We start from the raw sequence: 24,595 nt of genomic DNA, 5'->3' as shown, positions 1-24,595 counted from the left end.
TTGAGTACATGAAGAGAAGTGCTAAAGTAGAGGAATTTGTGGATTTCATGAAAATTTTGCATGAAGAAGTGAGGAAGAATCTGGAGATTAATAACCAAGAGTATAAATAGAGGGCAGATAAAGAAAGGAGAGACAAATCTTCTAAAGTTGAAGATGAGGTTATGGTTCACTTGAAGAAGAATAGATTTCTAGTTGGTACCAATATTAAGCTAAAGATGATGAAGTTTGGTCTTTGTAAGATCTTGTAGGAATTTGATAGTGGAAATGCTTTTGACGTTGAATTACAAAAGGACGTGGATATTTCACCAATTTTCAACATTGAATACATCTTTCAACATTTTGTGAAGCAGATGAGGAATTAAAAGATTTTGGATAGCAAAGTAAGAGCACCAAAGGAAAAGACTGACATCAATTCTTTATTTACCCCAAGTGAATGATGCAAAAGCATCTTGGGTCAATGAGCAATTTTGCATCAATCAAAAAATACTATTTTGTTTTTTGTACCACTTTGTTGATCGAGGAGTAGTGTTTCAAGTTGTGCACAATTGGCACCTTATTGTGGACCCATTGCTGATCCTTACCCTAAGTGCACAGAATCTAATGTTTCTTGTGCTTGGAGTTTCATGCCTCTTTCTCTGCTCGCTTGTTTCATCCAACATACCGTGGAGTTTCTTTCTGCGCAGTTTCCTATGATGTTGTGACGTCTTGCGTGGTTAAAGGACATCTCTCAGATCATGTGTGGACCTATCCTTAAGAGCATGGATTATATTTTGATATTTAAATAGTTCTTTTGTTTTCTCCTCTAAGGCAGGACCTATTTTGTAATTAAATACCTAATAGGCTGACTTGTGGTCTTGTTGGCTATATAAGAGCTTGAATTAAATTCAGGAAGGTATCATCGGGCATGAAGTAGGAAGTTCAAAGGCAAAAGAAAGTCTCAAGATTAAAAGCTTTGAGCTCTGATGTTGTAATTCATTGTATTGGCCGCAACCCGGAAGGCCTTACAGCTGATTATGTTGGAGGTTTGAAAGTATATATTATCATGCGAGTTGTCTAACCAATCAGTACTTGATTCATCCATAAAGTTGGTTGTTGCAGCTAAGCATGTGCTTGCTTCTGTGTCTACTCTTTGCAGGCTGTTAGGAGGCTGTAACTGCCTTCCTTTCCCCTTCCAGCACTGCGTCAAACACGTTTTTCATGCATCATTTAGTCAATTAACATCTAAGATAAAATAATTGAGATAAATAGAAGCTACTTTGCACACATGCACAAGTTTACATTGATCACATACGTATCAATGTGAATTTCTAAAGGAAATAAGTCAGACTAAAATTATAGAAGGTATAGATTATTTATTATCATCATGTTGAAGATTGTTGGTGGTATGAAGGTATCTCCCTTGTGAAGTGGACAGCGAGGTTGCTTCCTTGAGTCTTTACAAAAAATATCATATCATATTCTTCTACCACGCAAGTTATGTCATAACTACTTCACTTAAAAAAATTTGATCTTAGTAGATTATAAAGAACATTATGAATTTTTGGAATGATATCAACTACACAATTGCACAAATGTCATCATCTTTTAACTTTGTCAAATGGTCAGTTTAGTAGACATTTGTTTTTTCAATCTTTTACAAACCTTAAAATTGTTCTTTTAATGTTTAGGAAATGTCCAATTCTTTAAAAGGAAAGCATTTGATTTGATGCAATGCTCTCAAATTTGACAGTGTTGTTTTAAATCTTTCATACCTGGTTCTAGGACTTTGTGATTACAGCCTGTGATATTCATATGAAACTTCTTTTTTGGCATAAAATTTGGTGAAATCCTACTTGTAATCTGCCTTATACACAAATTGTTATGTTTTATACCTGCTACTTACAAGACATTTTTTACTAGTCCATATTGATTGCCTTCTCGGGAATCACCAATACAAATTTTTGGAACTTGATATTGCTATACGATCATAAAAGCCAAAAAAATCACTAAAAAAATTTTAATTTTGTCTTTTTTACTCTATGGCTTATAGTTTGCCATGGAATAGTCCTAGCCATAGGATTCTCCTGACTCAAAGAGTTCATGGACTCTACGAGGACTCAGCCGAGTCAGAGTCCAGAGGCAAAAAAAACTCTAGAGCCCTAACTCGGCTTTGAACTCACAAAGACCTGTAACACTAATTTCAACAACTGAATAAATGGTAACACACAAAGTCGCTTATCAAATACTCTCTAAATTCTATGAAAGCACTTACACTAAAGCACAAAGTCTTTCAGCCTTGAATATTTGAAGCCACTATCAACTATACCAATCTGCCCTTCTACACGACAATCTCAAAAAACTCAAATTGAACTTAACTCTGAACGCAATAGGCAGCTCAAAGTCTACAAGATTGAAATCAAATCCCTCTTGAACAAAGCATAAAAGCTCACAATCAATATTTAGAAAATGTCATTACATAACACTTTGAGTCAACACAAGAAAACAAGATACCTCTTTTATTGAAAGCAATTTAATCCACATCCAAGCACAAAGTCTTAGAGTGCATATAGAAATTTGCATAGTTTCTTGGCATTGTGCAAAAGATGCATATTTAAAATGAAGCAACTCCTTTATATACACAAGGAGTGTGAGAAAAAGATAAAGAAAGAAGGGAAAACTCTAACAACTTTGATTGTTTCCCTAACTAACTTTTGCTTATTAAAACTGCATGTTCTAACTAACTTGACCTATAGTTGAATTGCATGCAATCACTTTACAGGTGAAAATCCACTTATAATTACAACTCGCTTTCCAACTACATGTTATTTGTCAATAACAAATTTACAAAATGAATGATGAAAATTAACTATCTAACAAGACATGACTCCTATTACATCATCCTTTGTCAGTCTTCATGCTACTACAAGATGCTTTGTGATTGATGCGCTCAGGTTTGGTGGAAACATCTCTCACTAGAAAAACGAACTTGCATTGCGGATCATTCTATATCACAAAAGCCTTTATTGGAAAAGCATCCTCTCAATGTTTCTTTTTGTCACTATCTTGAAAGTTGTATATGGCCCCAATCATTACATTCCATTACTCCTCCCTTTACTTACAAAAAAGTTGTTAAAAATTTAATGACAGGTTTTAATCTCACCATTACAAGTGAATGCTTCTCAAAACAAGTTGCAATGACTAACAAAAAGCTTTAATTTCATGATTTAGGAGGCATTGGTCGACTTTTGATTCCACATTGTAGGCTTGTAAACAAAGAATAAGGACCTATAGTCAAGCTTTAAAACCCCACATGTAAGTAGCTTACTTCCTTATTATCTCTTAGAATATAGCTCTGAGTTAGAGCCTTGTGATAGCTCAAAACGAGTGCAATTCAAAAAGCAATAAACCTAGGACAAAAAACAAGACCAAAATCAAACAAATCAATCAAGGACTTGAAGATTACCAAAATCAAACACCTGCTATCAAGAAAGAAAAACTCGATGGAAACTTGGGAAAATGGCATCTATAGGATGCAAGACTTAGGACAATTAAGGGGATAATCCATTGCCTTCGTAAAACATCATTAGGAATAGCTAACTTAGAGAATTTTGACAACATTTCATGAATATATCTTGGTCCAATAGCCTCACTTTATTTGGAATGATCATCAAATGATTAATGAATCCTAAATCAAAAACTTCTTTGATGCTATTGTCAAAAGAAAGAGCATTGCACAATATTTGGTTGCATGTCTAATGAACCGTTCTTCTTTTCCTACAAGAACATCCCCAAAGACAAAGGAAAAGATCAAGGCAAATAGCTCTTATAGTATGTATAGAAATAAAAATAAGAGAGAGACTACAATGAGTGGATAAATGTAATACTCGAGGATAATAAATACTTATTTGCACAACATCCTTGATACAAGCTGCTCCGATGAAGGTATCAAAAAATGCCTCCATATAAGCATTTGTCAAACAATGGGAATGGAACATTGGTTATTATTCCCCCCACAATGTAAATTCCCACTCATTCCTTTTTATAATGTTTTTAGTCACTATCAAGTCCAATGAGACACTCTATTAGTCATCAACCTCAATATCTGAAGCGACAATCAAATGACTTAAAACCTCAAATACCCAATCAGTCTGAAGTATTTGCAAATATAAATTCTTTGCTCTCAACAGTGAATAATGCATCCAATATTGTGAAACAATTAACCTTTCAAATTTGAAGAATATATATTGAAGTAGAAGCGACTCAACACACATGATCAGAGACAGAGTAATCACAAAGGTAACCCATAACTCTCATAAATTTTCCAAACACTTAGGTAGGATAGATATAGTCCCTCACGATTTATGGTAGACAACAATATACACGCTATTTGACCAAAACATTCCTTTAGGAAATCCCTTGTCCATATGATGTAGGCTTCCAGCTAATATTCTTCAAACAAGGTAAATCAAACTGCTAGCATTTATATTAATTGATTCCAAAACAAATATGACTATGATATTTCATTTTATCATGTTATTCTCGTTAGCTAATGCTTTTGTGTTCTGTACATCCACATCAGGCCAGAAAAATAAATCCTAAAAGCCTTGAGCAATAAAGATGATGTTTTAACACGCATAATAGGTTACTTCAATACTTCTTTCAAATATTTGGTATCGATCAATTACTATGCGAAGCACTAAAAGATATTCTGACTTTACTCTTGCCTTACCAAACAGATTGCAACATCAATCTACACAACAATGGTCACTACTAGCATACACAAGACTCAATCAGATGATCATTAATTTGATGGTGACATAAAACCTAATCACTTCAACATATACAACATACCCCTCTATAGCGTTCCTCTTAAAAGCGCAAGTCAACAATGATACCTTTGACTATGTTAGCACAGGCTACACTAAGCACACAAACAATGGGGTCAATCAATATGTTGATGAAAAGAGCTCAACTCAAAGACTTTTGTGATGTAGTTCTTCAAACTACAGTAGATTGAATCTTTCATATTGTGTCGAATGAATGAGAGAGAAAATGTAATGCTTTGATAAGAAGAATCAATTCACATTCCTTCACAGGTGATATTGGCTTTGATACCTAATCTTGCGCAACACCAAATACTTCACATTATAATTCCTCAATGTGTAGAAGTCCAAAGAATACTCAATGAGGCCATGATATGATAGTTTCAAGGGGTGTAATGGCCCTGCCTCTTGTAAATTATTCGTCTCTATATAAATGTCATGCACAATAAGATAGCATTTTCTTTGTTGTGATTTTTCCATTAATGATGATAATCCACCCAATGCTCTTTTGTACAAATTCCAAACGATATCTACATTTGGTTTTGATTCTCACACCATAGCGTACTTGGCCTTTGTAAATATATTCGTACAACCAGTAAATAGATTATACTAGTGATCGAAGACAATCAACTTTGTTAACCTCTGAAAAAGTCAAAAAAGTGTGCTCTAACGACATCCCAGAATTTTCTTATTGCTCATCCTGTGATAAGCTATGTGTGAGCTTTGGTAATTTGGGCTGAATTCATGTTGCATGGGAGACCTCAAAACCTAGGGGTTCTAAGTTTTTATGTAAATAAGATTCACCATATACACACTAATAAGCACCCTGGCAATGGCAAGCCCTTGCGCCACAAGAACTTGTAGCTTATGCACTTGTGTGTACTCTTGTACACACATCTATAAAGAATGTCTAAATATCCACATGAGTTGAGCATTGAAATGCATCTATGACTTTTGTAGTGAATCCATCTATTTCAAGAACCAGTAGATTTGAGTTCGCTTAACCTATGACTGCAATTGAAATATCCTGGTTTGATTTTGTTCATACAAATGGTCCCATAGCCACTATCATTATTAGAAGCAACATCCTTTGTTGACTCTTTTACCATGGCTAGGTGAGATTAATGACACTGCTCTATAGAGTATGTACCATAAAAAAATTGGGCAATCTTAACACAACCTTTAGGAATAAATCACGACATTGGAATATACTTTAAGAAGCTTGATTTTGGGAAGAAGGTTGTGCTTGAGGCTTCTAGAAAATACAAAAGATACAAATGTCAAAACCTTTGTCATATTTCTCTTCTCAATTCTCAACTATCTTCAAAAGTAGCAATTTGATCTAGTTTGCAACTATTATTTTCCAGCATTCAAACAAATTTCTCTATCTTGTTCACAAGCTGGTAGGGACCCACTCTAATACCATGTTGATCAAGGATCTCAAGTGCCTCCATTATCTCACTGTATGTATGTTAAAATTCACTATTGTAACTTGTGATAACACTTCTTTTATTTTGTGTTTCAAGTTACATTCTCAATGAATATGTGTATGATATTAAGAGACATGTCTCTTGTTAATATCTTGACTCACATTAGTTATCACAAATAACATTTCCTCAAGGTATTATTGTGATTATAGTATATGAAGGCCAGTGCCCGCCAGAACGGAGAAATTCTTGTGACCATTTCAATTTTATTAATACAATATATTAGAAGGCTTCAGCCGTTTACCGATCAAATATATATATATATATGATAAACACACATATATCTACTAAAAAAAATTATTATCAATAATACTAATGCCCCGTAATAATAATAGTGAAGGATAGACATCAAATGTTTAAGGCCGATAAGCCATTCATATATTTGATTTCATCGATTGGAATCATCTGATTGAAGCTACAATCATTAACAATAACATAACATCATTAAATGATGTAAGTAATTGGCATTAGAAAAGGTGGAGAATTTGACTTGCTTACAAAACTTGGTTTCCACATGACGGGAACATACTTATTACTATCATCATATCTAAACCTTGGGATCATCGATAATTGAAGCATAATGTAAAAGTCTCTTTCCCTTCCTATCACGTGTTAGGATATGAAGTGGGAGATTTTACATCTAGCAATGGTTACTTAGAACACAGAAAATATACAGCAAAAATGAACTGATTGCCACACACAGGGAATTAATTATCACCAGCTAAGATGTAAATATAATTATTTGGAGATTTTTTGAGTATGGATATTGGAAGGGGTGCTCTCTCTAAGATAACTATCTCATTAGCTCTTGATTAGTGGCATTGTTTAAAAAGGGTGGATTCTTGTAAAGTTAGTATAAATGGACACACCTATGAGGCTTTTGGGTAGCAAATGAGAGATGGTTTTATTTCAAGGAATGTTCAGAGAATAGGTTGAGACACATATTCAAGACCAATTGTTGCTTAGTAATGCATGCAATCAGGATGGTCTTGGGACTAAGTATCTTTAGACTAACAATCACTTTTGGGTGAATTGGGATGTTGCCACACTATTTCCCACCTCCATTTTACAAACAGCAGAAAATAGGGAGATAGTGAATAAGCTTTGCAAAAAGCTAGTCAAGGGAAAACTCTTCGGGGAATTCAACAACGTCCCAAACAACATTGACGGCAATTTGGGAGTTCTTATTCCCAACGACTTCTTTGTGGCGACAAGGTGTGGCAAAGACGTGACCAAATACCACACTACCTACATCTTGAGTTCATAATCCTTTGAAGGAAAATGACAGGTCCTACTGTCACCTTCCTGAAATTGATGTTGGGATTGAAAGAAGAGGAGCAAGACAAGTGGTTACAGAAATTCATACAAGACGAAGGGCTCGTGGGTTTTGATAAAGAAGGTTCAGAGATGGTGTTGAACAGCAAGAAAGAGGTGGTCCCTAGATGCAGAAGTGGCAAAAGGTTGTTGGATGACTATGCTTCCTTGGATTGCTTTGAGAACTTGGATGTTCATGCAGCCTGTGGTCATGGTTGTGAGTTAATAGCACATTCATGCTCTAGCAAATGCCATAAAAAATAATTTCCTTTGTTTTCTGCTATGTCTCGGGGTCAGGGGGTTAATCTATGTTTATAGAAAAGCTCCATTTTGTGCTATGAGCTCAACTATTTAGCCCTATATGGGTATTTGTCTGCAATCTTTCACTCCCTGTCGTTGTTTGGAGTGACAAAATTTAGGGTGTGAAGGGATGATAAATGCCACCTCCTTATGTTGGTATACTGTGACAGCAGTGAATGGTAGTAGGTGTCATGAAAATGTGGTAGGGTGTGTGGGAGTCATATGTCATCTAAACTTTAGGGTTTTTGAAGAATTTATCACCCCTAATATGTAAAACTTAATATCTGAAATTAATATAATGTGTGCAACCCCTCTTGCTGCATTTTGCCTATCAAAAGAAAAACAATGATCTTACAAGTAATTTCATTTATTTATATGTTTATGTCTTAATATTATATGTACAGGCATACCCAAGGTATATGAAATTGAAATCCCAATAAATCTGGCAAAACTCTGTGCCCATACCAGTAGCCTGGTAAATTATGATATTTGAATACAATAAAGACCAGATCATGAAAACAGGCATCCCAATCAAAACAAAAGAACACACAAAAGCAGAACTGGGAGATCAATGACAGCGGCCATAAGAAACATGAAAACAGCCAAGTTTGAACCAAATTCCAATTACTTTAGGGTACTATTCCCCACAAGTGTTTAGTCTTACCAAATGTGCTCTTGCAAGGTCAAAGATTGCTCCCACAAGAAACATGAAATCAGACAAGTTGGAATCAGATTCAAATTCCTTTAGGGTCCTATTCTCCACAGGTGATTAATCTGTCTTAATGTGATCTGAGTTTTTAATAGTGGACTAGAAAAGTGTTAATTTTCTATAGAAGACCAGAAATCAGAATACAGCAAATGTTTTCCTCTTGAATCTTAGAATACAGAGAATAGAGATATGGCTTTCTGGGGAGGACTTTAGTTTCAATAAAACACTCAGTTATACAAGACATAATTTCAATTAAAAAGAGTTGTTGTAGAAAACAATACATATTAGACTATGGTTTAATGGGAATTTTAGCGAGCGGCAAAGAAGTTGGAACACGTGTTAGCAGAGATCTCAAATGAAAGATTTTTCCAAGGTGAGACAAAGATGGATATCCAGCCCTATAATAGCTAAGTAAACATTGAGAAGCTTGATGAGTGTATTTCTCAAACAGAGGTATACTTCTATTTGCATAATCTATATCCATCAACAAATTTCTTTGGTAGGCTCAGCATTGCAGGCATACTCTTACTTAGTATAGAAGCTATGCACACTCTATGGGGATTCAAAAAGAGACCCATTCTAAGTGGGATGATTACAAAATGCTCAATAACCAATTCCACTCTATATGCCATAAAGAAGACGGTTATACAATAGCATCTATTGCGCAAGAATAAGAGCAAAGCATGCAAACTTGGACAAGCAAAATTAGTAATAGAATGGTCCAACTTGCTAAAGATATCATAGGCTGTTAAGTGCTCATAAAATTTGTTGTTGGGTTGTTTGAACAACAGCCAAACCCCAAGACATAGTCAAGGCATCTACCTATTCTACCCAAACACACTAACTTGAGCTAGACAAGAAAGGAGACTCTTCCTAAAAGCACAAACAACAGGGTGCAAGTGAAGCAATGTTGTGGAATGAATCATGAATATGCTAATGGGGGTAAATGCAATAAGAATGCTACCTCCATAATCAATTCAAAATAAAATGGCATTGTACTCATTGTGAGGAAGACGAGAGTAGTGAAGAGGGATACTAAATGCTACATCCAGAGTTGGCACATCATTAGGCAAACAAGAAAAGAAAAAATACCAATAGTGCAGTTCAAAAAATATAATTTAAGTGCAGTTCAGAGACTGCAGAAGGGCGGACAAAAATTGGGTGACGATCTCATGTTATAGAAGAGATCACTTAACTATTCCACATCAAGATACAAGCATGAGGTTAGAAAGTAGATGGTATGTTTGATATGTGTTGACAACCAAACCTCATTTCTTTCAAATTGGATGGTGAACTCAGCTTGGATCACTTAATCATCCTCTGCCAAATCTATTTGGATGACCGCACCAAGGAGTGGAGATGACTGTGACCAAGCAATTTAAGTTGCACTATGCACTTACTCCAAAGTTTAGGCATGCTTTGATGGTCAATGTTATGTGATTACAAATTTGTGAGGTTATCTCTACGAGTATCAGAGGAATGTTAGTTACTCTAGAAGAAAGAGTTGATAAAAGCTTTGATTGAATACGGAAGCATTTCACTATACTTTCTTATATTAGAATGTTCAATGTTTCAATGGAATGTACCTAGGTTCCTCAGTGCCAACAGAAGGTTTTTCCCCTAGTTGGGTGGACAGCAAGAGGAAAACAGGGCTGAGAATGGCAAAAGACAGGAATTTCAGTCTTGGGAAGATTGGTAAAAAGACTCCCTCAAACATGAGATAAGAAAGGAGAATAGAATTTCATTAGGAAATGAAGAAGAAGAAAGGATTAAAGAAAGGAAGGGAGGACTAAAAAGAGAATAATGGGAATAGGAGATCGTACAATTTAATACTGATCCCATGCAAAGGAATCAGAGTAGAACAGATATATCACTTGTGTTCATCAAAACAATAAATCATATTGTAAGGCTGGCAAGGCTGGCAAGCCTCATGGGGCAGCAAAATATGCTGTAATTTATATATTAATTAATTCTGATTTACAGAATATTTTATTTGAATTCTATTAAGAAACTCTTATATGATCATATATATATATATATATATATATATATATATATATATATATATATATATATAATGATGAAATTAGAATTATGTATTTTTTTACTAACTTTATGTATGTATGTGCGTGTGTGTATTCAAATCCATGAGTTATAATATATACTTTGTCAATTTCTTAATCACTCACTAATTCAGTTAAGAGGATAGGTTGGTGCTATGTAAGAATAGGCAGAGTAAAACCTCGCAATGTAGGAGGAAACTCGTAAGATAGGATAAGGATGGGGTCTTGAAGCCTTCAGGGAGCCTACTTGCAGATTGGTTTCAAGCACCCTGTAAGGAGTTAATCCTCATCCTTCTTAAGGCTACTGATTACGAGAGAAGTAAGGAATTAGGGCCTAAGTATATATATTATGGATCAGGGATTATTTCTTAATTTAAATGCATAGTGATATGTTGATCATTGGGAATTGGCATTCTCCTGGGGTAGGAAGCATTACAAATGCCATTTCCAAACGCAAACCAAAATGCCATGTCCTGGTTAGATATGTTAAAATTGATATCAATCTATCAAAAGATTTGATCGTGTCATCCTACAAGGTAAAGATGAACACACAAATCATACTACACAATAAGGAGTCTAATATTGCCTGTACTGTGTGTATGCTTTGTGCCTTCATACAATCATCTGTATATTTTGTACTTTCAAGTGAATGCTCCACATGTGGTTCAACTTTTGGTCAATCTTTTATAATCTACGAAGCCAGATTCGTCCCTTCCTGCCCGCATTCAGGTCTGGGTCCGCATGTGTCCAGATTTGCATCCGGGTTTGCTACGGGCCTGGGCAGGTCCTTATTTTGGACTGTGGGTTTGCCCGGGTCCTTGCCTGAGCGAATCCGGGCAAACTCACAGCAAACCCATGACCCAGGAGTACCCGGGGCAGTAGGGTCCAAAATGTGAAATAAAACAAATTTGAAGAGTTTTTTTATGTAATTCTAAAAGGAACCTAATAGAAAACATTTCACTCATCTAATCTCTCATGTTGAGGAGGATGACGATTATATGGCAGCATCTGGGACTAGTGGAGCCAGTTGGGGTTCCAATGATGAGGATCTATATATAGTTGCAGTCAGCCATTAAGTAATTGATCCCTCATTTTTTGATGATCCACTTGACCCTTGAAGGGCATTTGATAATATGATCATTGACAAACTACTAAACACTTGATAAACTACAATCATCGAGATAGATTAATGAGCGACCATTTAATGTTTATCATTGACATTTGGCATTTATCAATGATCAAGCAACAATTATTCATATTGTGAAATGACTGTGTTTTGCAACGATGCATGTTTTTCGATGCATGTTTCTCTTGTACATATAATGCATATATATATATATACACTCATGAACCCACTCATGAACCCAAATGGGGGAAAAATATGCCTGAGCCCACAAACCCAAATCTGTCCCCGAACCCCAATCAGCAACTTAGTTTATAATTGAATAGCTATAGTAAACACAAAGCTATAAAATTATTGGCGAATGTTGATCAATTCAAATCTGTTTTAATATCAATAAAATATGGCCTTGATTCTCTTCGCTAGAAGATGAAAAAAGACTTGTCTTAAAAAAAATTATTGTTGTTTCTGGAATCGATTGTGTTAAGATGTTTTCATCAACGTTTCAGATCACACTCCATGATCCATCATCAGGATGAAAGAGAGAAGGCAAAAGGAGAAAAAATCACAATGATGGGACATGGAGTGTGATCCAAAACATTGATGAAAAACCTTTACACGATTGATTCCAGAAACAGCAATTGAAAATTGTTATGGATTGTGGAAACTTACTATTGCTTGTCTTAAAATTGTAAACCTTGCAGATTGTCAATCTTTAAAAAGATTTGCATAAATTGTCCTTGTTTGAGGACAAGTATTTCTGGGGAAAGGCAGACTGTGATGTCCCATTTCTGAAATAGCATTTAAAAATAAATAATAATAAAAGTAGAATATAGATAATGTTTAATTAAGATATGAAAGAAATTAATTAAGAATTTAATATATATTAAGAATTGCAAAAGGCATGGAACGAAAAGATGTGACTCCCTCAAACACGTGATATAAATGGGAGAATAAAATTCATTTGTAAAGGGAGAATGCAAAAAGAGGAAAGAAAGGAAGTGGGAACTAAGGAAGGAATATTGGAATAGAGATTGTATAAAGACATTTGGTACTAATCCCATGGAAAGGGATCGGAATGGAATAGATAAGATTAATTAAAATTAGAAAATTTTGACATTTAATGAATTGTTGAAGGCATGGGACAAAAAGATTTGACTCCCTCAAACATGTAATATAAAAGAGAGAATAGAATAGAATTTGTAAAGGGAGAAGGCGAAAAGAGGAAAGTTAGAAGTGTGAACTAGGAATCAGAATGAAATAGATATATCACTTGTTTTCATCATGGGGAATAAATCATATTATAAGGCTAGCAAGCCTCATATGAGTTCACCCTTACCTCAGGATTTTCATCATTGTTCCAACTTAAAACACATCATAAAAAGCTCATTTTTCGCTCATTTGCTCTTTGACAATGCAAGTTTGAGGGGGTTGCACCAATTCTCATTCCAATTTTGCTAGGTCGGAAAATTAGGGTAGGCAAGGATTATGAAACCCTCGGTCATTGTTAAATTCCAGCTTAGTGCCAAGATTTTGAATTTGCAAGTTAATTCCCCATTTTAACAGCGTTTTTTAGCTTATGAGGCAGGAGGATTAATATAAATATAACATTTAAGTTTCTTTCATATACTTCATGTTATTTCTATATTAATATTGTTAGGATGTTTAAGATTGATTTCAATTTTGTAGTAGTCAAAATACAGAATCTAGATTTTGGGGTTTTTCGAAAAATTCCAAACTTAGACAAGTTTCAGAACTCACCGTGTCTTCAGCAATGATACCTCCCACAACCTTTCCTGACTTTATGAGGCCAAATTGAAGCTACAACAAGGATTTTCTAAAGGTTTCAACTCATTTCGTCTCAAATCCCTTGATTTCGACTCCATAACCTTGACAGGCTTAAGCCCAACTCTCGCTCACATCCCAGAAACACTCTTAACGTCGCAACGGACCAAAAATTGCTCAAACTCACCCTTTCGACTTAGAGACTTGAGAATTGCTTCCACCTAAGACAACTATTACTGCTGCTAAAGCGCAAAGAAGAGGTGCCCATTTGCTATGGAGCGATGGTGTGAAAACCTTACAACAGTTAGTTCCTCCACAAATTAATATTGTAATTGTTCATAAAATTACCACTCCTGGAATTATAAAAATTAAGGGCAGTTGACCATTTCAATGAATGAAAACTCAAAAGGAATTATCTTTGTTCACAATTCAAATTTAGCTTCAATTAATAAACCATTAATTAGCTTATTGAACAACTCGTTTATCTCCAAATTTTTCTATAATAATCTTGTCTTACATCACTGATACTGTAATTGGCTGGGTCATTTTGCACTGTTTTGGCCGCCCAAGGTGGATATGGAATATAAGAACTCACCACAGGTTGTGGAATATTCACAACCAAGTGTTGCTGATTTTTATATCAGAAAAAACAATTCTAATCAGTCAAAAACCTCTGAAACTGGATCACAGCAGTCCGCAGTAACAGCGAGCTTCTTGATACAAACTACAAATTAATCAAACCTGCACAATGGTGATGTCTGTGTGAAATCGCTCCAAGCCATTGCATGTCTTCATCCTCCAATTCCAGATCTAGAGACTTTCATACTTAGGTAGTTCAACTTAGGGCTCCACAACGAGTAGAAATCAAATTAATTATGAAAAATGTTTTCTCAATGATACTGCCTTCTCCTTGCCTGGTCTATTTTAAATAGACTGAGTTCTGAATGAGTCATCAAATACCACTTTATTGATAACTTAATTTATAATTTGATTTTTTCATATTATTTGACCTCTTTTTGGAAGCAGCTGCCTTTAAATACTGTGATTTCTTTCACCCTCTGAACTAAGTCTTCTAATTCTACTGAATTCTTCTATTTCACAAAGTCACAATTTCAATGAAAGGCTGAACTGATTGGACTCCCCCAAATTTTGCAACTTGGTCTTAATTCTTATTGTCTTTTATCGAGGCTGGAAATAGCTGGTAATGGATGTAGCTATTATTATTCATAATAAGCTGATACTATCTTACATAGCTTGTAATAGAGTTGTAGATTGGTGGCTTGCAATCTTTATAAGTCAAAAATAAATTTCATGATAGAAACTGCTATTTGGCTCCAACAAATTGTTGACATAAGAACTGGAAAACAGCGTAAATTGTTTATGGCTACAAAGTGCAGGAAGACATGAAATCAATATGTAGAATAAGCTTGCTTTCTGTTTGAAATGCTACATTAAAATGCTTATAACCTCAGAGAATATAGCTTGCTAAGAAATTAAGTCCAACCCTAAACAAACATAATATTTAAAGGCTGGCTGAAGAAACAGAACTTACTGTGCCATTCCAGTCTGCATGGTAAACCTCTCCATAAGAACCTATAAAACGATGTGTTAAATAATAAATTTGTATGCTTCTATCATCAAATTTGGGAAAAAAATTAAAATCACCACAAGTATTTATAATTCAGCTCAGAAATCTACAAAACAAATACAGGATCAAAGTAATACAAAATAATATGCTAGTAAATCCTTCAAGTATTTATAATTCAGCTCAGAAACCTACAAAACAAATACAGGATCAAAGTAATACAAAATAATATGCTATTAAATCCTTACCTAATCCAATCCGTTCACCAATTAACAGATTTTCCCATGGGATCTCGCACTCCGCTACATCATCCATTAGAGGGTATTTAGTATTGCAACTACTAATTGATGGGCCCAGTTCGTCTGCATTGTTCCTGGAATCCACTGACTCGCCGTGCATCATGCTTTCAGATTCCATAAGTTCCCTTCTGCCTCTATTGAAAGTGTGTTCCCTATCCACTAAATTGTGTTGTAAGACATTATCAACTCCTGTGCGCTTCTGATTCGCAAGAGTCGAAGATGTAATATTAGCATTTTCAACTAGACCAGGGCCTTTTGTAAGAGGTTGACAGCATTTGCTTGTTGCTACAATTGGGGACAAATCACCAGTGACTGTTGGGCCAGAAATTGAAAGATATCTGTGTATGTTAGTATCCTGAGTTGAAACTGCCACCCATGATAAAGAAGGAAATAATGATACATAACAAGCTTTCTTAAGTTGAAATACCTGAGTCAGTAAGTTCCACTGGCACTCTCCTCAATTCCAATCTATCCACAAATTGGACCTGAGAATTTTCACCCACACCATTGCGTGTAGTAGAATTCTTCCGAATAATAGGTTGTGGAGGTCGCCCAGGGCCTGAAGGACGTTTCTCTCTCCTTCTCTGGAACTCATATGCTCCTTTCTCCTGATTATTTCCTTTATGCTGGGAAACAATTTGTCCAGCAAATTGTTGCGAACTAATGTCATCAAATAAATTTGGAGGAGCGGGAACTCCACTCTCTAAAAGAACAGCATGTAGTCTTTGCGCAAACTCGGGATTTTCATTTGCTGCTATCACACATTGGGAAACATTTTTCACTTTCATTTGCTCAGCAGGGGAAGCTACTCCCTCTGTCCAAGATGGAGATCTCCTTGGCCTATTGAATGGTGAATTTGATTTTCCATGTGCATGTTCAATACAATGAAATTGAGGTCTTTCATTGAGCCTTACATCTTTCATACCTGATTCTAGAACCCTACTTGCTGCTGCATCAAAATTTGATTTTTCAACTTTTGATTTATAATCTCCTGCATCATTGTTAGATTGAACAACGGCATCTCTTCGATCAACAAACAGACCAATGTCTTTTTCCTCCAGAGTTGAGCACAAATCCTGGACTGCCTGTGCAATAATAACTTGGCCAGTATTTGACTTATCTAACACAGGACCTTGTGCATGAACTGTACTGGTTGTTTCAACAGGAATTAATGCACCAGGAGCTCCCATTAGATCAATAATGAATTCCCTGAAAAAAATCAATTTCATATCAGCACAATTCTCTAAGAAAAAAATTGATTAATACTTGGTTGTTGAAGCTCTCAAAATGTCCAAAAATCTGAAACTTCCTGCAAAGCTTGAAACAAAGATGCAGAACTATGACATATAAAATAAATCAGAATAATTACAAAATTATCTCAACTCAGAATTATACAGGAAAAAAAATCTGTGCTAGGCCATGTGAAGTCTCAGTTAGGATTCGTTCTGTTGCCTGCATACCACATTTGATAAAATAAACAACCATCAATAAGACACTAAGTAATCATTTACTGAATTGGATCAGCCAATGAATATCAGTCACTCACCCTCAAAAATTCAATGGTCTGTACCATCAAAACCCAAGCCAGAACTGCCCATTTATCATCAAATGCTAAGCCTACACATCATGTCTACCCCCTAGTAGACAAAGTAAAGCTAATATTTCTATTGCCTAATTTCTTTCCCAGAGAGTTGGGCAGTTGCCAGCAGTACAACCTGGTTGTCACCAGGCTGAAGCTGTCAAGTAAGATGAAGATCCATCCATTCTCCTTTCCCATCCTGTGCTATGTGATCAACAGTGGTACATGTTGTCTGTAGATCTCTACAATTTGATTGTCAACCGGAAGTCAATGCCCCATGTTATAAAGTTAAACTAGTTAAATAAACAAAAATAGCATATATAGTTAGTAATACACTCACTACTACCAGGACTAAAATGATTATTTTAAAATCAAATAAGGTTAAAAATGGCATTTCAGCAACAAACGAATATGATGCTTTGCAGCCACCCCCCTCCCCCAGGGCTTTGTCATGTTTAGTTTTGATGGTGCCTTCGATGGAATCCTCGGTTGATGAGACAGGTATGGCCATACCCAAAAGGATAGATATTTTATGCATGGTAGATCTTTATTCGCAGAGATCAAGATCAGCTGGGATGGAGCTGGCCTTCTCAAATGAAGCTGGTTCTCACTTACTGTTATCAATGCTTTCACAAAAGGAAGCTTCTCCAACTGTAAGCTAGGGAGTTATTTAGAGGAGGCTCATTTGGTGAGTTTGCATTTTAGGGTTATCTTCTGTCATTGATGTAGATTTGACAATGCTGCAGCTAATTATTTGGCCAAGTATACCATAGATCAGACCCCTATTATGGTGACGCATAGCACATTGGCCCATATGTGCTTCTGCGTGAGTGACAGGTGAATTTCAGGGCATGTGGTGGCAATTTTCAGTTGCACATTGGTTCCAGTGTATGCTACTGTTTTGGCACCTAGGAGTGGCTCTGGTTTTGTATTTGGGGTTTCAATATATTATCCTTGCTTGAAAAATTCAGGAGGAAGAGATACATTGCAAGAAGGCCATGTGTACAAACCATATGCTGAAAGTAATGTTTATGTGATAATCTAGGGTTAATCAAGGGAGTCGCAGAAGAACATAAATGAACTTTAACTGGGCCCTAGGGTCTTAGGATACTATTCAAGAAATTTTCTCTTGATCTCAGCAGAGGTGGTTCCAAACAAAGGGATTTAGCTTTGGTGGTTACATATTTTCCTTCCTGATCAATTTGGCAATATGGAGATGGTGCTAGGAGGAGATGCTAAAAAAACCAAAGGCAACATGGAGGCTGGTGAAGCCCCATCAACAAATCTGCCCGGACATATCGGTAGTCTTTGGACCCAGATGTGGTACATATTACATCTGCTCAGAGCTTATTGTGGTGATTTGGGGAAGGTTCTAGAAAGACCCATTGTGACCCACAATAAGGCCATCTTGAGGTCTCTAGAAACTTCAGCAACACAATCATCTGCAGTGATAGCATCCACAATTCATAAGGCAGGAGGAGCTGGACCATGGCATGTGGTTTCTAACTGCAGACATGTTTGTTAAGGTGTAGCAAGTAAAAGTTTGTGACTGGTGCCTGCCGAAGAAGTGGTAGATGGGAGAAGTGGAGATAGTTCTGGCATGAACTGCTGTGGTGTCTATTGAGAACCCTGGTATTATGTTTCCTAACTCCTAGTTTTTAGTTGGATTATGTCTTCATGCAGCAGATCATATCTCCAATGTTGCATATATTTTGTGTGATCATTGATAGAAATCCACTTTTCAGACTGCCAAGCATTTATAGTTTCATAGTCCTACATTTTTGGCATCACTATCATTGGAAATCCAATTATGTCCATGTTAACTAACCAATACTATGAAGACTTGTTAATGAAAGAGTAGAAGGGGGAAAGAGAGCAACACCGACAGAAAAATGTATGTATTTTGAATTCAGAACTCATGCCACATTATAACCACCGTGATAAAACATGGGAGGCAATTTCTCTCACTAGAATAGCAGAAATAGACCAGAGGAATAAATACTACCAAAGATGGATGGAAAAGGAGCAAGAGAAGGTTCGTGTCTGCTGCTATAACAAAAATCCACAAGGACCGTACTAGTTAAGCTTTGTCAGGAGAGAGTAGTTAGGAAGCAGGTGGATGTGTCTGTTGGTTTTCCCAACCAATCGACTATTATATAAGAACTTTGGAATATGGATGATGTACTCATGTTTTCGGTTATCAATAAAGTAATAATATTTCCTCGCCATTCTGGTATTCTGGTATGAGTAATGAATGTTTTATTGGTATTATTGAATCTGTGTTATATTGCTCTGCGGCTTGTGCTAATAACCATTCTACAAAGACAGATGATCCAACGGAACCACATTAATAGATGCCCTGATCAAGGAATTTGTGTCATGCATGTCATGTTGCATAAAAAGAAATATAAATCAAAACAACTAAAGCAACTAAATTTGGGAGATTTGCAAAATTACCCAGCGTTACACTAAATATTGTAAGTCCAACCTAAAGAATAAGAACAATCAACAGGTGTTGCTAATATAGGTAGTGAATTATAAGCAAACCACAAGTCACCCTCTAGAAGGTTGACACAACAAGAACCAGCAGGAGAAAGTGATCACCGAATTAAAAGTCATGATAATGCACATCTGATAATACAATGTCAAGTGTCCAATAAGTGGGGTCATCTCACGAAAGAACGAAAGAAGCTGTTAATGTGAACATGGTCGATACAAAACCAAGGTGCATTTATACACAGCCTGTAGAAATCTAGGATATAGTAGCTAGGATATGGGTATACAAATTATCATATACCTTTTACAGACAAAAATCAGTTCGGTGGATAGAAATTAAAAGACAACGATCATAATTACCTCTACTGCAGGATATTGTAACCCAGTAAATCCAACAAGTGAAACAGAAACAGAACACAGTAACATTCCTTCAACATACCTTTCACAGTCTAACTTTATAATGTTGATTGCCCCATCATCAGTTCCCGTATAGTGACTCCCCTTGACTAACCTGCATTTAATGCCTACACGGTCTGCCAATACCTGCAGTCCAAACCCAGATTGGATAGAGGTTATAACCATTGAAAAAATGTTTGCAAACTGGCAGTACAGTTTCATAGTAGGATTTATCATGGAAGTAAATAAAGCAAGATATGGCCCACATAGTTGCTACGGAAAACAATATTGGTCAAAAAAGAATACACAGTATCTAATCTGTATAAAATTAAAATATAACAGAACATTGACAAACTTGTGTATATCTACATTATTTGTACCTTGAAAAGCCAACCAAAATGGATGCAATATCTGATGTATTAGTAATCTAACCTTGAAAAGGAGAGCCCTGTGGCGTGATAGTCCAATCTGTAAGCGACCAAGAGGTAGAACAATATTATTAAGGGAACTGCGCAACCCATAACTTCTTAATGTCCACCTTGTAAGCATATCATCTGCATTATTGACAGCACCACCCATATGCTCAGCAACAAGATCAGCTACCCCTTGTACTAAGCCACTATCCAATGGCCCAAGGTCAGCTGCCTTGAGCTCTAATGAAATACCAAGTGCTTTTTGCTCAAGTTGTTCAAGTGCAGGATCTATGATTCTGTTGACTAAAACAACTTCATATCCAATATTATCTGAAACAGGTGTTCCTTGAAGTTCAACAAGCGAAGGCATTTTCCCCTGCGAGTTGGGATCTGATAAAATGCCATAGACATCATAGAATCCATCCATAACTTTTTCATCATAATCAACAACATTATAACTCTGCAATCCACAACCATGTATTGCAGCCGGATCAGAATATGTAGGACTTGTTAAAAAATCAAAATGCCTACTGGTTACTTAAGTAAAGCGTACAAAAATGCCACACAAAACATTTACATGTAGTTCATAAGAAGGCATTTTTCAATCAATCATTCTTTATACCTAACAGAAGAACCACAGGAAACTATCCACATTAGATAACAGAATAGTCTGGAAAATAGTCACAATAATCTTCCTAAGTACTAAGTACAAAACCAAACAATAAAAGCTTTATTCAGTTAATTAGAAAATAGTCAGTGTGGGCTTAACGTTCGAGTTGGGGAAGAACCAGACAAAAAAAATTAGAAAAAAGTCCCACAAACACTAATTTTTGAAGCAAAAAATTGTAAACAAAATCATGATTTATACTGGTTGTAAAGGGAATCATGATTTATACTGGTTGTAAACGAAATCATGATTTATACTGGTTGTGATTCAAAAAAGGGGAAACATCAGCGTCTCAATTTATTTCTGACTCCTGCAACCCATACTCATGTATATAAGGAGAGAAATTGAGAAACAACCTTACTTAAATTAAAAATTATTACCAAGTCTAGAATGTTTGATACCCTCTTCTATTATATTCTCAAGCATTTCCAGATTTGAAATTGGCATGCACCTTTACATAGAACACCTGAGATTTCTTTCTAGCTAGATACCTTCCCCAATTAATCTTCTTAGCACGAATCAATTATTTGTCCGACTGTGAGTTCCTAAAGCCTTAGTATGGGACACAAAAAATTGTCTCTTACTGTGAGTTCCTATAGTCTATAATTTTGCATCTTCTTGGCTTTAGAAATAACTGACATTTTTGGATTCAACAATGAGTTAATCAAAGGAAGAAACAGAATTGGCTTGAAAATCAATATAACTTGGCAAAAAAACCTAGGAGAAACTCAACACTCAAGAAATGTAAATTAAAAAAAATTGGGAGAGAAAAAGAATGAGTACTTTGTATAGTAATGAGGAATTTACTTCATAGATACCCAAAAATATAAATATATTTATGTTACATTAAGCATTAAACATCCTGAAATACAATCAACACAAAATCAGGCACAAAGTTCAAGTATTTCTTTAGAACTAAAAAAATTAACGAAATTTATACATACAAAGTCTAATTACAACAAATTATGTAAAGAGCATTATGACATGAGACATATTGAGAAGATAGCAATATGTAATCCAAGTACAAATAAACATGTGATAGGAAGATTAGTTCCTCAAGAAATACAAGAAGACCAAGGGAGAGTGAGGTTGCAGATCAAAGTTCACTCTATCAAAATTCAGAATGGAAGGCAACTTCATCAAATATAATCATAAGAGTACAAGCAAATATCCTGAAGATGTCTATTGAAAAATGAAGTGAAATGAGAGACCTTTGTTGGGCAATTCGAGGAAGCTGAATGTTTAAGGTAATTCAATCTTGGACACTTATAGCAAGCAGGATACTCCCACTTGAACCTTGCCATGCATCCAAGAACAATAATTCTGAAAGAGAATGGTGTGTGCCTTCCCTCATATTCTGATTTTTGTACAAGGACAAATAAATGAACTTAACCATCATAGAGCAGTTCATTCACCATGTCTAGTACAATAATGCATGGGGGGATTTCTGATAGAAACGCACCAATAAGGACGACAAATCTTCTTGTTGACCTATCTCCATAGTTTTTTGAAATTATTGTATCCCACGCATATCTAACACCTCCAATGGCTATAATGGGCTGAAAAAGGAAGTAATAAATCGAGTAATCCTAGGAGTCCCATGTAAAGCTCAATGACTATAAATGGGAGCCTATCAAAACTGAAAAGTTATAGCATCTTCTGCCAGAATAACAAAAGGAGCTGCTCGGGAAACCTCCTAGGCTCCTGTCTAGACAGTGATATCTCCCTCGAATCTCATAGGGAAAGGCTAAGTTGCTGGAACAGGAACCCAGTATTGGGTACATGGGTATATATGTAATTATATATAATTATAATATTATATATACACCAAAAATTAAAGGAATTTAAACCTACATCATTTGATGGAATGATCTTCATTATTAATCAGTGCGAAGTGCCAAAAATAAGCATTAAATGCCAATTAATAGTTCAGAATCTCATTACTAACTATTAAGTCATAAGTCATCCCATATCTGTCTAGGTTCACAATTCAAATGAAAATCATTACAATTACAATATTGAAAATAAAAAATGGTTATTGTATCCTACCTTCAATGTAGTTCATCAATCATCAAAATGATTATCATTGAAATCATCACAAATACACAGCTTGTGATTGACAAAGAAAGAATTAATGTGGGTACTTTATTAGTAATTACAAGTTGCAATAAGTTTTTATATGAACTACTAGATCTCCTTGGATAAACATAAGCACAAATTTTATGACCACTTCACACACAGAATCTCCAAGGTAGCAGTGTGTTTCCTTGCCTAAAACTAATACAAGAGCACCCTCATTTCTTGTTAATTAATGATTTTCAAGATGCAAAATCCTGGATTAGTGATATGGATTGGACCTAAGTCCAGTCTATGACTTTGACTAGCATTAGATCATGTGTATAATGTAATTCCTCAACAAAATTAATTATTAAGCCATACGAACAATGCAACCAATTATATAAAACATGATCAGTGCTACATTATCCACTAGTTTGTGTTGCACTTGCTGTGACTAACTAAGAGCATTCAAAATTCAAAGCTACAAAATGAAAATTTTGATTGAAAATAAACAAATATTTATTTTTACTTCTGTAGTGCCCATTGAAGAGGTACTCACATTAATAAATAAGTGTTATCACTTATATATTTGTTATTTTTTACTTATAATATTTGCTATTACTGTGGGTATGCTCCAGGTGCACCTTTGTATGCACAAAGTGTGATCCAAGCACCCCGGGTATAGTTTAGGTAACATAGTCTGCATACTCAGCGACCCGGCATACTTGGGGTGGACCCCATGCGTACCCACAGCACATTGGGTGTGCTTAACTGGACCCAAACACACCTCAACCTGGCTCATGGGTGCACAATGCGGACTCTACAACTAAGTAGAAAGGGTAACTGAAAGTACATAGTTCCTTAACATTCACTTTCTTGTCCTCTGGTATCAAAAAACTCTTGCTAGAATTGAGATGAATGGTGATGCCATCAACATTATGAGCAAAATGCTTGACATATAAACCAATATCATTAAAAGGGCATTAGGGAGAGACTCAAGTGGGCTAAAATTAATTGCTGCTAAATGTTCTTGACAACAACATTGATCACATTCTACCTCAAAGAAAGTGGCTAGGGTTTCCTAACAATATTTGAAATGAGGAAGCAGGTATGCAGAGATATTGATAAACTAAGCAAGCAAAATAAAACTAGCGAACCAATAATATTGTTGTCCAAAGCATCCAACATGAAAACCTATCCAAAGAGCAAAGAGCTAAATAAGGACATCTTTCCTGGCCTGGTGATGAATTACCGAAGGCCTGCATAAAAAATGGCCTTGAAGATATGCAAAAGAAAACAGATTCGGCAACAAATTGATCTTCATTAATACACAAAGGAACCATTTTTATACATGTATGAGCTGAAATATGATAGCTTGAATCCTCTTAGCATGGACCCAGTCAATAGACCCCAAACAAGTGCCCCCAAACCTCTAAACTAAAAATAACAATAGATTTAAAACTTTAATGACTATATCAAATTGAAACATCATTGAAACTAGATTCTAGTGTTAGATCTCCCA

The 24,595-nt window shown here is 35.6% G+C and overlaps 1 protein-coding gene across 2 annotated transcripts in view; it reads right to left on the bottom strand.

Annotated features, from left to right (window-relative positions):
• The window catches only part of LOC149576526 (Protein kinase superfamily protein), a 56,295-nt gene that overhangs the window by 18,803 nt on the left and 12,897 nt on the right, over nucleotides 1–24,595 (bottom strand). For both annotated transcript variants that reach the window (XR_016361743.1, XM_089817717.1), the window contains exons 2-6: nucleotides 20,368–20,808; nucleotides 19,979–20,082; nucleotides 15,892–16,673; nucleotides 15,414–15,776; nucleotides 15,133–15,173 (exon numbers count right to left, since the gene is read on the bottom strand). Coding sequence is in view for 1 of the 2 variants with exons in the window: in XM_089817717.1 (XP_089673843.1) it covers nucleotides 15,133–15,173; nucleotides 15,414–15,776; nucleotides 15,892–16,673; nucleotides 19,979–20,082; nucleotides 20,368–20,808 (1,731 nt within the window). In the remaining variant the exon portion in view is untranslated. The remainder of the gene's footprint in view (nucleotides 1–15,132; nucleotides 15,174–15,413; nucleotides 15,777–15,891; nucleotides 16,674–19,978; nucleotides 20,083–20,367; nucleotides 20,809–24,595) is intronic.

This window comes from Cupressus sempervirens, chromosome 1 (assembly GCF_028749045.1).
Source record: "Cupressus sempervirens isolate cs-2001-9-10 chromosome 1, ASM2874904v1, whole genome shotgun sequence".
NCBI classification, from domain to species: domain Eukaryota; kingdom Viridiplantae; phylum Streptophyta; class Pinopsida; order Cupressales; family Cupressaceae; genus Cupressus; species Cupressus sempervirens.
Note: the sequence above shows the minus strand (reverse complement) of the source record. Positions and strands in the feature narration are given on the sequence as shown.